We start from the raw sequence: 15,765 nt of genomic DNA, 5'->3' as shown, positions 1-15,765 counted from the left end.
GTATTAACTATTAAGTATTGTAATTCTTAACTAATAACTGCTATTTTCGGATGGCACATTAGTACTTGCATTACTAGGTTCTCGTTTAATATATTGTTTATTTAAAATTTAAATTTAATTCTATAATGGTCTATAGATCTATAATGGTGAAAGCTAATAAAACAATGTAACTATATTTTTATATAATTTCATACACAATTATAATTAATACCATTTTTACAGGCATTTTTTGTGCTTTTTGTACAAATACACTATATATTTTATTCAAATTAACAGCTATTACAACTTATTGTTTGTAAATGTAAATGTATTATAATACCCATATTTTGTGTTTTTAATGAATACCTACATATAAAGCCGCTCAATGATGTACTCGTATTATATTATATATTATCATTTATAATAGTCCAATACTCTAATGTATCGCTTACAATAGTCAATACCTAGTTAAAATAGCCAATACTCAATAGATTATAATATATTAGATTAGTTAAAAAAAATCGTTTGGTATAATAGTTGAAATTAAATTATAATACTGCAGTATAGGTAATAGGTAATGTTCATTGTGTTGTAGGTAGGTATAATAATAGGTATACGCCCTAGCTAAAGTAAAATGGTATATTGGATACCAAACATAATAAAGGTCAATATGGATGACTAAATTACTATGTTTGTATATATATATATATATATATATATATATATATGTATTATAAATTATAATATATTAGATAATATTTAGATTTATTAAATTTATTAGTTTTGTACTTGTTGCTTCTTATATTAAAAATTATTTTGAATTTTCAAATATTAATACTGAAATATAATAACGATATAAATGGTTTTTTTTTAACATAGGGCACTAATTACGTTTTTTTTATTTCTATAATTATCAAATTTCTCTTTTCATGCTGTGCTCTAATACAGATACATGAAATAATTAACTAAAACCACTATAACTATTAATTTAAGTGTTTTTGAATTTTAGTTTGATTACTTAAATAATTATAAAATTTGTTAATACTATTGTTAAAAAATATTTGTATGATTTTAGTGAAATATATTAGATATTAAATATTTTTTATTTAATATCTTATCATTATTGCTTATGATATTATGGTAACTATATATAATATATAATATATAATTATAATTTATAAAATAATAAAAATTTGAAATTGAAATCTGTAGGTATAGCAATTAATAATTATATTACTAATTAAATTGTATTTTTAATTATAACTTTATTTGTAGTACAAAATGAATCTAATAAGTTTATAAGAGAAGTATTATTCATTAATTACCTACAATATAAAAGTTAAAAATATTGTTATGATAAATTTATTGAATTAAATTAATTTATACTTTAATTATCATTAACAAAAATAATATATCTTATAAATTATCACATAAATAAGTGCCTATTATAGCTGCAAATACTTACTAACTTATTTTAATGACACTGGTGTGTAAAACAGTATTATACAATCCATATACCTACTTTTTAACACTCGTCCATCTTTATACCACGGTGCATAACTGAACCGTATAGTAAAAAACATAATTATAATTTACACTAGATATCTAATTAATGTAATCAACCAACTCGCCCACAGGCTACAGCCACCCGCATTGTTCAATGCTCAGAAGTGACTGCTGCAAAACAAGTCTCTTCAGGATGCATTGAGTCTTTAAAATTATACCTTATAATTTATAGACTATGGTTAACAATAATTTCGATTATTGTTTGCATTGTTTTATATAACAATTAATGTTATATGTTGTCAATATTGTAACTTTCTATTCGTATACATTTCACGACCAAGTGGTTTTATACTCGAATGCGTAAGCGGAGCATAGTTTATTTATTATAACTTATAATAATAATTATTTATTACATTGTAGATTAAAAAGTGTATCAAATAATTTATTTGAAATAAATATGTACATTTGTAACATTAATATTGTGTACTTATAATTATAATTCATTCCGTGAATCATGTATATCAATGTGACAACATCACAATTTTATAACAAATAAAATGTTTTAACTACTTTTAGGTACATCATAAAGATCAATCGATGTCGTTATATCGTATTGAAAAATAATTTATAATACGTTAATTTCTATTTATCTATATAATAATAATTATTAATTAGTAACCTAACTACTAAAATTATAATTTAAAATTTAATTTTTGTAAGATTGTCTACTAGTAAAATAATAAATTAAAATAGCTTATACTTGGTTTAAGATTATAAACATTATGTCTTAATTCATATTAATTATGTAACAATAATATTGTATAAGGCTCAATATTTTGTGTTTATTGTGATTCATTTTATTTATTTAAAATGGCCAACAGGATATCTATACTCAACATAATTTTTTGGACCTTGCGTACCACTAAAACCATACTCTAAATTTTATTGACCACTTAAAGCTTATAATAGCTTTTTACATAAATGCAGTTCCACTACTGATTAGTCTTATACCAAATTAATAAAAAAAATATACATATGAAATAATAAAAAAAGTGGGCAAGTGGGTATCGCTCTGCTGTATAGTAGAGATGGAGAGTAGGTCACTGGTCACTGGTCGTGTGGATGTGTTAAATTTGAATGCAATGACGGGTATCATTGTATACGAAAAACGATTCTGAACGGAGATGATTTGTCAGTCAATGATAATTAGTTGGATATATTATATTGTTATTATTTATATTTAAATTGTAATATATCGTTATTTTACGCGATTTCGTAAAAAATTAAATTTTATACGCTCATAAAATGTTTTCTGTATGGACGCCGGAATTTTTTTTTTACAATTACTTAAAGGAAAACTTATGGATAACCTTGTATTGGATTTTTGAACCTTAAGTATAAATCGCAAAAATTTTATGAATTTTCAACTTCAAAATTCCTTGCAAATTTTTGCGATTTTGATATATTTTGTAAATATTTGAACTTTAAATGTTTATAAACAAAAATTGTGACTAACGATTTTTGATTTTTTTTACTACGATAAGTTCAACTTATAATAAACCTTGTATTAAATTTTAAAGATTTTTTGGATAGCCAAATTTTTTTTATCGGCATTTTAAGAAAAAAAACTTAAAAAAGTCAAAAATTTCAATTGTTTGTAAGTAGCTTAAAAAAATTCTAAATATTTTGAAAATTTAATCGTAAATATATAACGCTAATATTTATATATACACTAAACATTTGGTGAAAATTTCAAGTATTTACAATGATTCGTTCAAAAAATCAAAAAATCGATTTTGTCAAAAAGTGGTTATGCGTAAAAAATCCCGTTTTTTCGTAATTTTTTCAGGGGTTTTCCCGACGCTTTTGAAAACTATTGGAAATTTTTTACTTTTGACTCCCCCAAAGTAACAACTAGATGAATTTTCCTTTTCAAAGAGGGGCTGAAGTCAAAAATCGAAGCATTATTACTACTCCAAAAAGTGATGACAGACACAAAAAAAAAAAAAAAAATTTTTTTTTATTATTTACTTTTGCAAGCACCTAAAGTATCTACGTAACTGCGTAGTATATATAGTGTTGGGCAAAAATAAACTTGAGCAATGGCCATAAAGGATCTTTTAGTTGTGCAAGTTTGATCGCTGAAACACGATTATGTCTTATGTGTTATGTGTAAATATGTTAAAATTTTAGACTCTAAATGAAGTGAGGTTAGGTTAAATGAGGAAAATTGGTCATAATAATTATGTATGTTTTATTTTTTATTTGTGATTCATTGGTACCAAAAATTGAAATTGGGCGGGTAAACAATTATAGTATACTCGTTAGTTAGAAATGTCGTATTCACTCATTATACAATAATTTACACTTTCAATTTTCAATCGTTTTAAATGCTTTATCTATTTAATACAACTATATCAGATCTTGTAGTGACCTATATACTTAATATCGAAGTACACTAGAAACCTAATACTATGTATCAGTGTGAGTTCTCCGATTTTTTTAATAAATTTAATTGTTTTATATAAATATAACTATGTAGAATATGACTGTACCGGCGAACGTCCGGAACCGTTCGTATTATTAATTATTACAATTATATATTATTATGCATAAACATGTTCGTTTTAATTTATCAATATAGAACAATGAAATAGCTTGAATTATAGGTAATTAAAAAAATATATATTTATTTAAATATACATATATTCCTTAATACTAAAATAATAGGGAGTACAATAATATAGTTAATATAGGTACAGCTATTATAGCTATACATTTATATTTTAATAACAATTTAAAGATTACATGTGAATTAATTTATAAACAATACGTAATTTAAGTTACCACCACTTTTTTCTATAAATTAAAACACATATTAGATAATTAATAACAGGGATTTGGAAAGGGTAGGGAATCATTAAACTAAAAAACTAAAATTAAAAAGAAATTTTTTTATCACAATCATTTAAAAAAAAAAAAACAATAACATAGAAATTGGTGAAAACGTCTCGTCTCGACTCAGGGAACGTCGATACTAAACATTTTCACCTCATTCGTATGTTGGCGTTAGTTTAACAATAAAAATAGGTACCTAATAATAAAGGATAATAGGTCATAATAAAAATAGGTAATAATAATAATAATAATAATAAAAACAATAATGATGCGTGTCTATTATTTGAATAATGTTCTCGCGTAATACCAAATGCGGAAAAAGTATTCACTCCTCTTCAATAACGCAGCATTCGAATATGACGATATGTCAGCGTCCATATTGTTGTCTCTGAGCCATGACGTAGTGGTTTCCGACGTTTGCGTCAGAGACGGTTTGGACTCCATGACCGATTCTTCAACGTCCGACTCGTAATAATCTGAGCAAAAAACGTACCAAATATATCAATGGAATGAAATGCCTTACCTTACCCTGCCTATATTTAATATTAACCTTGGAAATTCTTAATTTTAATGTTTAGCGTATTGGAGTTATTATTTGTTGTTTATATTAAAAATTAATATTTTATGGTTAATCGCTAATTAGAAATGTTATCACAGACATTCGTCATAACATTGTCTAAAATCTCGTAGGTATGACTTTTGTGTCAAGAACAATAAATTAATTTTATTTTTACCTGTCGGTTTTTGCACAGTGTACGGTTCTTCAGTTTCTAGGGGCTCACTGACGCCCACTTCGTTTTTAGCCAATATCCTAATGTGATACCTATGGTTCTCCTGCAATTAAAAAAAAAAAAAACAAAGCACGTGGTTTAGTATAACCGCCAATGCAGACTAAAAGTTAGAGCATTTTGAAAAAAATTTATCTTCGCAAAACAATGAGTGTATAAAAACGTATATGGATCATTTTGCTTGTAAATATATATACACCAAACAACAAATTAGATTTATATTTTGTATTAATTATCCATTTCATAATAAGCAGTCGTGATTACGTATATTTTTTATAATTTATAAATATAATTTGATAATACCCAGTTTCCCGAAAAAATATATATACCTGTAAATCTTTGATATTGAATTTTTGTACGTCCGCGTCCACACGTCCAACTTCCATCCACATAGTTTTCTTCTCGTCCCGAATTGCTATGTTATAACCCAGCAGCGGTGCACCGCCGTCCGTTTCCGGTACACCCCATTCTACTATCACTGCGTTGGAACTCAGGTTTCGAACTTCAAGCGGAGCAGTGGGAGGCGAGGGTACGGCTAAAAATCGAGAAATACGTGATAATGACGACGATGATTAATATTACCATTAGTGGTTACGATAGCCATAATATGTTTCATTTTTAAAATTATTATTGTTGTCGTTGTTCTAACGGATATTACGATTCTAAAATATTATTATATTTTTTTTTAATTAAAAAAACAGCCTCTACTGTAGATCAACTTACTGGCATGGGTTAACAGACTGACTAATTTCGTTTCGACCGGTTGACTTAGGCCGATGCAATTTTCCGCATAAATCTTGAAATAATATTCCGATTTTTCTTTCAAGTTTTCTACGCAATATTTCATTGTAGTCGGTTCTAGCGTAGCTACTTTGAACCATTTGTTCGTCGTGTTCAACTGTTTTTCAATAACATAACCTGCGGAAAATAAATTGATGGTTTCGTTTTAGTTCTCAAGAAATATCTTAGAGTTATTGCAAAGAAGATAAAGACAAAAAATAGTTAGGGGTGGAGAACAAAATAATGAAGAAATGATGATTAACAAAATTTCAGTAAGAGTATACGTCATTACGTTTATATGATACCGTAGTTTATAAAAAGTGGTAAACCGGTAAATAAAAATGAAATTATATTAGGTGTATTATTATACACTACGCACTGCGTATCTAAGATAATAAGGTAATTATTGTGTCAATTTAAATTTTATCCTCTCAAACATTTTTATAATTTGTACCTGTGATTTCAGATCCACCATTACTTTCTGGTAGTCCCCAATGTAACGTAACGGTTTTGCTGGTAATGTCACTCACAGTAAATTCCGTGGGCGGGGACGGCGAAGCTAAAAATCATTATACCATTCAAAATTAATTTTCTTTATATTGATTTTAATATTATGAGGTTAACATTTATTGAATTTACACATAACAATTTAATGTTTATAAAATAATTTGTATGTAACTACAAATTGAACAATGTACATAATATTATTATACTAATTACTAGTTCATTTTGTGTATATAATATTAATAAGTATGGTTTGCGTACAGTGTATACTGTATAGGTAACATACAGATTGTCTAAAACGAGTTTTGACATTAAATATTTGTTTAATTTTTAAAATATTAGTGAACTTTGTTGACACTCTGTATAATGGAATATTGAGAGGTTTCCATAACCGGTGTTGTTAATAAACCTCACAGTTTCAAAAATACATATTAATTTAAATAAAATATTATTTATATGGGTTCATGTCGGTTTAGTAATATGGTTTACACTACGAGTAGGTAAATAAATCAAGAAGAAATAATTAAACCTGCTGAAATTTAGCAGTTTAGTACCTACTTTCATTACAGTCTAATGTAGTAATTAATACTGATTATTATATAGATACAATTAACTATTAAGCAATAATATTATAAGGTCTAAAAATTATTGTGAATATTACGAGCAGATAGTCTATGTCTATCTTATAAAATAAAATAAAAGATTAATCGTGTTTTATAAAATAATCATTTGAATTATTTACATTCATACAATTTGTGATCACTGTTATAAAGAATAAATTAATTATATCGTAAGTTTCAATGATCAAATGATTAAAATTATCATTTGTTCTTAAACAATAATGTGATTATAGAGTATGTATGCATTTTAGTAAGTTAGAAATTATTTATATTTTATAGTACCAGTTATTTTCTATATCTTAACTTTGTATTAAGTAAAAATAAAAAATAATAACTTTTGTATTACGAGTAGAAATAGTCGAATGATTTAAATTGATTAAAATGATCAGCTTGAAAAAAATATTAAAAAAAATAATGTTTATTTGTGTGTGAAAAATGTAATATACTATTTATAACAATGATAAAAAAATAAACTTTGAAAATAAAAATTATTATTATATTTTAGAGCTGAGAATGTAAAGACACCATCAAGATAATCATATTTTAATATTATATATTTATATTCATAATATTATGATCGTATAGAACACTTTATAATAGTAATGCGTTGAAGTGATATGAAAAATCAGTCTCTATTATGGACAACACAAAATGATATAACTTTTGGTTGACAGGACTTAAAAATAGCGGCCAAAGCGGAGAAATAATTACTCACCAGAAGCTCTTGATTTGGTTGGGAATATTCCCATAAGTACGTATAATGTTTCATCGGATATTCCATTTCTAAAGCCTATATAAGCAGATTAATAAAAGCAAAAAAGCATTAACGTGTCTACACACTGTGAAACGGTACTAAAGACAGCACATATTTTACGAAATTAATTTTTTCTCACTTATGCGCTTGCCGGCCACAATCGGTTCGTCTGGTTGATACGGTTTCCCGTATCCAACGTGATTCCTAGCGATAATCCTGATGTCGTAGGACGATCCTTTCTTCAATTCCGACACCTTTAAGTGTAAATCTTTTGTGGAACTTATCTAAATATCAGAAAAACCACAGTCGATCACACATATTTTATGTTACGAATTTGTTCACAATTTATTTTATATACCTTTCTCCAAGCTTTTTTGTCTACTTCCTTGATTTCTACGCAATAGTCCTCGATTGCTATTCCACCATTATCGAAAGGTGGTAACCAAGCGATTGTCAAAGATGTATCTGTCACACCCGTGATCTGTAATGGACCCTGTGGTGCCGACGGTTTATCTGTGTCGTTCAAATAAAAATATTAATTATCTTGTAAATAGTAAAGTTATTATATTATACGGTTTTTAAGCATAATTGCTTTTAAATGTTAATATACATAAATATATTCTTGTTATTGTATTTTTTCTAATCAAATATATTAATATGTTTGTTATCATAATATTATCTAAAATTATCATTTTTATGTTATCGGGTTAATTCAAAATAGAATAAATACAGCTGCAATGACTATGTTCCCGTACCACTGTTATGTTATTTGTTGATAATGAACTAATGAACGAAATTACTTATCGTTTATTCACTGAGATATCTGTATTTCGATTTACTTACGGTATCGACACTTAACGGTAACAGGTTCGCTATCCAAAAAGTCTGATGCGCCAACAGCGTTTTGAGCGCAAACCCTAAACATGTACTCCGCGTCTTCGTGTAACTTTTGCACGCTGTATGCTGATACGTCATGGTCTACGTCGGCTACCTTAGACCAGATCATCTTACCAACGTTGCACCTTTCAATCTGGTATGATGATATGTCCAAACCACCGTCATCGGATGGTTTGTTCCACTCGATTGTCACAGAGTCCGAATTTATTTCTTTAATGCGCATTGGACCTTGTGGTGCGCTTGGTTTATCTGTTCATTAAAATAAAACAGTATTTTAAAATATGCGCTAGATTTTAAATTGAGATTCGGTTTTTCGTTATTTGAATAGGGTGAGAATGTTAAGACACATATAAGTGGATTTTTCACAGACCCATTCCCTGCGAGAAAGGGGGAAAAATAACAACAAAATAACGGGATTTGACACAAGGGGCGTGAACAAAATATTACCAACTGGACCGAATTTTGTTTATCCCTTACCGTCCTTAGCCGGCTCTAAACACAATACTGCACGTTAATATTATTTCATCGATGGCCGCTAAGAAAAGTGGTTTACTCACCAATAACTTTGAGGTTCAGATTGCACGTAGCCGTGCCGGCCGCGTTCGACGCGGTAATTGTATACACGCCAGTGTCCGGTCTTTCCACTGAGTAAATAGCTATTGTCGATGACCATTCGTCTTCGTCGTTGTATACACTTATGTGTTTATCAGACACTGGTAATGGTAGACTGTTCTTCTGCCACGAAATGGTTGGCTTTGGATAACCTTTGTACGTAGCTTTGACCTTCCATTGATTTCGCACTCTAATCATTTGTGAAGTCTCCGATTCATGGACTTCAATTTTAGGTACATCTTGTACGCTGAGTTTGCACGATGTTTGCGCAGTACCTGCTCCGTTGGTCGCTTGGCACGTGTAAGTTCCTGGTGTAGATTCATTGCACTCGGCGATCATCAACTTAGCCACATGGTTTTCAAAGGACGTTGTCTTTGTTTTGTATATGGTTTTGTTCTTAAGCCTTTAAATATTAATAATGTTATCAAGTTGAAACCAAAATTAATATTTTGTTAATTAAATTATGCATTTTACAAATAAATTAAATGACAGGTTTTTTTAATCTATGATGCAATAAGGCATTGTATACGATTACCATTTAATATCTGGAGTGGGTTTTCCAGTAATAACACACTGAAGAACTGCCGATTTACCCATTCCAATTGATAAGTCAGATAAGGGTTCCTGAATGACAGGTGGAGTAAATGACCCTGGACTTGCCATCTTAACATATTTTGTATTGTGCGATGCCGGTCCTATTCCAGCGCAGTTAATCGCTGCCACTTTGAACATTACTTCATGTCCAGTTACTAAATTTATAACTTCATGTGTGGTATCTATTACTTGTACCTTATGCCATCTGATAAATTATAATAAAAAAATGGGTGTACAATTGAGGGCATTGAAATATATTACAATTGTGTTTACTTACACCATAAATTCATCTTTGTCATGATATTCAACAACGTAACCTTCAATTGGCGAATTTCCATCAAATTGTGGAGGTTTCCAATGAAGAGTGACAGAAGTGTCTGTGACTTCTATAACGTCCGGAACTCCCGGTTCACCAGGTAATTCTGTAATATGTGTAATATGTATAATAATTTTTTATTGATCAAGTTTGTTAGAAAAACTTTTGTTTTTAACACTAACTGATAACAACGATGCCCATGTCTGCTGTAGTTTCCCCATAAATATTTTTTAATTTTAATGTTAAGACACCGGTGTCTACTTCTTCGATCTTCGTTATAGTTAAACTCACTGATGATTCACTAATAGAATAGGACACCTAAACCAAAAATTTAATTTATGACTTTTGATTTAATTGGATGAATATTTTCCATACTCTATTTGATTTTATGAGGACGCTTCCGTTGATAAACCATTCTACTGTCGGCATCATTGTTGATGTAAATGTTACATTCACGTTTAGATCTTCCCCATTTTTCAAACGATATTCTTTTGGAAGGTTATTTATTTTGGGCGGTTCTTCTTTAACTGAAAATTATTTGTTATATTAAAATTAGTGAAATTAATATTCTAATAGAGTTCAACAACGTAAATAACGTACCTTCAACTTTTAATTTCGTTGATGTTTTTACGTTCACAGCCGTACAAATATATTCTGCTTCATCATCAGTAGTAGGTTTTTTAATAACTAGAGTGTGGACGGCTCCTTCAGAAATAATTTCATATTTGTCTGATTCTTTAATCACTTTACCTGATCTAAATCGTAAGGTTTTACAATGTTAAAAATAAAATATGAATTAGATAAAATATGTATGATCAAGAGTACCTTAGCCATTTTACTGGTACATCCGGTTTGGAAAGCTCGACTGTTAGTTTAATATCACTACCTTGAACGGCGAGTGTGATATCAGGTAATTTTTTTACAAAACTGGCTCTTGGTTCTAGAAAACAGCAATTGTTAGTTTTGGTTTTTAAGTTATTTATATTATACATAATATTATAGTATTATAGTTCTAGTAATTCAAGTGCAGCTCGATTACTCGTTAGCCGTTTGAAGATTTATGATACACTAACTAAAAAATGAAAAAAAAAATTACAATTTTACATAGGAAAATTGAATACAGGGATCTCGTGTGCTACATAGTGATTTTTGTGTACATAAAATTAATATGTAAATGATAATTTTGTGAGTTTAAATCACAAAACAATCGCATTTATTCACCAACTACACTTTATGCTTTATTTGGTTGTTAGATGTATACGCTTATTTTGTTATTTAAAATGTCTGTTTGAACTATAAAAATATAGTATTGTCATATATTTGTACCTTCGACAGTTAATTTTGCTGTACAAGTTTGTTCATGAACTTGACATCCATAAACTCCAGTATCAGTTCTTGTAGCTTTGACTATCTCTAATTTCTGTCGTTTTCCATCGATGGTTAATCTTACATTATCATTTAAGTGTAATTCTTTGCCATCCTTTGTCCATTTAACTAAAGCATCACCCTTAGTTAATTCTATTTCAAATAACACTTGTTCACCAGTAGCCACTTTTTGATCTTTTAGTTTTTTTATTATTTGCGGTGCAAGTTCTGAAAAATAACAATTATAATTTAGAATATAAAATATGTAGTTTTAAGTTATCATAGAAATATAATTCATATTATGTTAAAGTATCAACATAAAATAATGTCAATATTATAAATATTAAATTAAATTCATATTTTTGAAAAAAAATGATTAATTATAAGCTATATGTTTGATTTATAGCAGATATACTCATTTTAAGTAGGTAGTTTTAATTATATCGAGGAAGCATCTTTGTATAATTGAAAGCATTTATATAACTTAATTCTTAAAAAAAAAATCATAAATATTTTTAATAGAATATTTAATTTAATTGATTGGAGTGAATTTTTGTTATTAATGACTGCCATTATTTTATATGGTTATTATTAAAATGTTGGTGAATGTATAAATTTGAATATTTTACAAATATTTCTTATTAATAAGAAATAATTGTTCATAAAGTTTAGTATTTGGAACTAGAAATTATAATATAAAAATGATAATTATAATTATGGCATAAATACCTATAACATTTATTTCTGCTGTACATTCTTGTTCACCCAACGAACACGTATATTCGCCGTCATCGTGAACAGATATGCTTCGAATAATTAGCTTACGTGTTTGACCTTCCTTTTCAAAGAATATTTTATTTTTCATACCATCCGTAAGCATTTCGCCATTCTGATGATTTTAACAATATGAAAATGAATAATACTTAAAAATGCTTTTGTTGAAAACAATATATAAGTATTTACATACCTTGTGCCAAGTAACATTCACAGTTTCCGAAGAAACTTCTGCCTCCAATATTGCACAATCGTTCTCTTTTACTTCTACATCTTCAAGTTTCTTAACGAATTCTGCTTTTACGTCGTGAACTACTACTGTGCAGGAAGTAATCTGGTCTTTAACCAAACAAGTGTATTTTCCGGAATCAAGAACGCTCGACTTTTTGATAATTAACCGATGGAATCGTCCTTCTTGGTGCAATTCTCGATGGTCCATACCAGTGAGGTCTTTGCCGTTCAATTGCCATTTTGTGGAAACTGTGTGTGATGTTTCACATTCCAAATAAATTGATTGTTTTTCATCAACTTCTATATCTGACAGTGGTTGCGTGAATTTCCTACAATATTATTAATAGTTAATATATAATATTATATAATCATAAAAGTAAATTATCGACGCGTATTTGTTTTTTCAATACACTTACACTTGTGGTACATCAACCGACACCCTAGCACCATGTGTGGCGGTGCCGAATGTGTTTGATGCTACACATTTGTAGTCGCCGGCATCTTCTTCACTATCGGCATTTATGATTTCCAAAACTATATTTTCCCCATCAAATACTTCTTTTTTCTTGGACGAAGCAAGTAATGGTTTATTATTTCTAAACCAAGAAACTATTGGAACTGGATTTCCGGTTACCTTAGCAATCAATGTAATAGTTCCTTTTTCTTTGACGGTTTGTTCTTGGAAACGTTCAATAAACAATGGCGCTTGTGGTCCAGGGAGTTCTGCGAATTTATTTGAAATAATTATTTGCTTAAATATTAATAAAGTTCCTGGTAAATATGATTTATATTGTTATAGTAATATTTTAGAAAAAATACAAAATAAATATATTTTTAATTTAAATTAAAAATATTTTTATTTGACTCAGTTTGAGTGTTATTCAGATTATACAAATAGGAGTATATAACGTACCTTCAACTGCCAGGAAACACGTAGTTTGTGCACTACCAAGTTTGTTTGAAGCTATTACAGTGTATTTAGCGGAATCACGAGGAGTTGGATTATTGATGGTTAATGAATGGACTCCATCTTTGGTCACAACAGTTTTGATATCAGTTATTTTTTTACTGTTTTTTAGCCATTCAACCATAGGCTGTGGCTCTCCACTAATTTGAGTACTTAACACTGCAGTCTCACCCTCATTTATAGTTATATCGTAAAGAGGTTCAAGTATTTGTGGTTTCTCTGGTAAACCAGTTTTTACTTTGAGCACTAAATCCATTTTAGCCTCACCTTCTCTATTTCTTGCTATTACAGTGTATATACCTTCTTGAGTCTTTAGAACGTCATTAATTTTAATGCTGCTCACGTAGAAGTGCATATCTGAGTATGTATTCACTTTTATAGAATCGGTTATCGAAATTTCTCTACCATTATAATGCCAAAATATGTCTGGCTCTGGCACAGCTACAAGACGACATTCAAGTATAACATCTGAATGCTCTGGTGTACATGTGGCTTTTGGTTTACGAGAAAATGTAGGGGGTATACCTTCTAGTATATCAGCTAATGATGATTCTCTGAAAATCAAATTTACACTCATTAATAAAAATATATGTTATGTTTGAACAAGATTTTATAATTATATGTTATAGTCTAATAAAAAATGTTTAGTGGTTTAAATTTATTTTGGACACAATATTTTAATTACAAATGTTTTAATAATAAAGGGTTGGGTTGTATAATTAGGTTTTTAATTTTTAATAATTAATACCTAGACATGCTCTTTCTGGAAAGACCTGTTACATCAGAGCCATGGTCTGATAATGGTGCTTCAACGGTTAATTCTGTTGTACTAGATGCAAATCCGGCTATATTTTTAGCAACACAAGTGAATGTACCTGCATCTTCAGGAAAAACTTCTCTTATTATTAACGTTGCAACATTATCTTCATCATAGAATATCTGAAATTAAATAAATTCGATAATATAGAAAATGGAATATTGTATTGAAAATGAATTTGTATAAAACTCTAAATTTTTACTAACTTGGAAATCTTGAGATGGTTTAATTATTGCCGTTTGTCTAAACCATGTAATTTGTGGTCTAGGATTTCCTTCTACATGACACTCAAACTGAACGGTACCACCATCTGGTACATGCTTGGGTTGAAGTTTTTCTACAAAACGTGGAGCTGAAGGTTTTTCATTTGAAGCATGTCCTTGAAAAATTTGATATATGGTTAAAAACTTAAAATTAATGCCTGTGTAATATATGTCTGTTGATCACAATCATATAAAATATTAAATCAATATTTTTAAAAACCAATACTTTTTTACTTTTAAGGTATAAATAGGTACTAAATTAGTTTTATTATTATTAACCTTAATTTTAAGAAATTTTCTCATGTCCTCTTTGATATTTTTTATATTTGTTTGTGCTTCTGATCTAAAGTTCTAATTTAATTTAAAATTATACCGTAGATTATTTAAGGTGTAACTAATAAATATAGTTATTTCATGATTCAATAAAAATATCATATGGTTATAGTAATTTTGCTTGTATAATATTGCTTACTTTGGAAAATTGGCAGTTTATCAATCTTTTCGTGTAATTTCTTTTGCACGTACCGCATGTAGCTGGATTCATCTCTTAAATAAATAGAAGGAACCCAGCCTTTTTCTTCCGTTAAATGTTTTTTAACAAACCACCAATCTTGGTTATTGCTTTCTAAAATAAAAAATAAAATTAATGTTTGGTAAATTTGTACATACAAATTTGTTTACCTATAATATAAACTTTTTCTCCTTCAACTAAGTCTAAAGCATCTTCATTTTCAGCAATATATGAGCGGATTGCAAACATTATTTCACCATCATGACTATCTTCTTGTAAAATGTTATTATCTGAAACATTCAATTTATATATAAAATTAATAATAAATAATGGTACAATGAACAATGTAAAGCATGAAAAGCGGAAGACAACTATAAACAATAGCAAAAGCTATAAATACGGAGTAGAGATCGTCTCGTACCCTTCAAAAAAACGTCTTTTTCTTGAACTATTTTCAGCTCAGCTCCATCTGAATAAAATACAATAGACACAATATACTTTAAGTTTATGATTAGAATATAGTAAAAATAAATTTAGTTATCTACTTTATACTACTCAATATTTATAAAATAATTAAAAACCTACATAC

General features: G+C 28.4%; 1 protein-coding gene across 4 annotated transcripts in view; it reads right to left on the bottom strand.

Moving 5' to 3' along the window:
- Positions 1–4,148: 4,148 nt before the first annotated feature.
- Positions 4,149–15,765, bottom strand: part of LOC132921874 (titin) — a 107,212-nt gene continuing 95,595 nt past the window's right edge. For 3 of the 4 annotated variants that reach the window (XM_060985114.1, XM_060985112.1, XM_060985113.1), the window contains 27 exons: positions 15,598–15,645; positions 15,347–15,466; positions 15,138–15,290; positions 14,609–14,781; positions 14,334–14,524; positions 13,532–14,139; positions 13,035–13,341; positions 12,581–12,947; positions 12,343–12,502; positions 11,575–11,841; positions 11,074–11,188; positions 10,849–11,003; positions 10,624–10,775; positions 10,431–10,566; positions 10,210–10,354; positions 9,874–10,137; positions 9,284–9,741; positions 9,204–9,218; positions 8,673–8,975; positions 8,188–8,342; positions 7,969–8,113; positions 7,791–7,865; positions 6,406–6,510; positions 5,895–6,089; positions 5,501–5,706; positions 5,118–5,217; positions 4,149–4,859 (listed from right to left, as the gene is read on the bottom strand). In XM_060985114.1, the coding sequence (XP_060841097.1) occupies positions 4,663–4,859; positions 5,118–5,217; positions 5,501–5,706; positions 5,895–6,089; positions 6,406–6,510; positions 7,791–7,865; positions 7,969–8,113; positions 8,188–8,342; positions 8,673–8,975; positions 9,204–9,218; positions 9,284–9,741; positions 9,874–10,137; positions 10,210–10,354; positions 10,431–10,566; positions 10,624–10,775; positions 10,849–11,003; positions 11,074–11,188; positions 11,575–11,841; positions 12,343–12,502; positions 12,581–12,947; positions 13,035–13,341; positions 13,532–14,139; positions 14,334–14,524; positions 14,609–14,781; positions 15,138–15,290; positions 15,347–15,466; positions 15,598–15,645 (5,315 nt within the window). In that variant the 3' untranslated portion in view covers positions 4,149–4,662. The remainder of the gene's footprint in view (positions 4,860–5,117; positions 5,218–5,500; positions 5,707–5,894; positions 6,090–6,405; positions 6,511–7,790; positions 7,866–7,968; positions 8,114–8,187; positions 8,343–8,672; positions 8,976–9,203; positions 9,219–9,283; positions 9,742–9,873; positions 10,138–10,209; positions 10,355–10,430; positions 10,567–10,623; positions 10,776–10,848; positions 11,004–11,073; positions 11,189–11,574; positions 11,842–12,342; positions 12,503–12,580; positions 12,948–13,034; positions 13,342–13,531; positions 14,140–14,333; positions 14,525–14,608; positions 14,782–15,137; positions 15,291–15,346; positions 15,467–15,597; positions 15,646–15,765) is intronic. The other variant, XM_060985115.1, reaches the window with a different exon arrangement.

This window comes from Rhopalosiphum padi, chromosome 2, assembly GCF_020882245.1.
Source record: "Rhopalosiphum padi isolate XX-2018 chromosome 2, ASM2088224v1, whole genome shotgun sequence".
Classification (NCBI taxonomy): domain Eukaryota; kingdom Metazoa; phylum Arthropoda; class Insecta; order Hemiptera; family Aphididae; genus Rhopalosiphum; species Rhopalosiphum padi.
The sequence above is the reverse complement of the archived record's forward strand: the minus strand, read 5'-3'. Positions and strand labels throughout refer to the sequence as shown.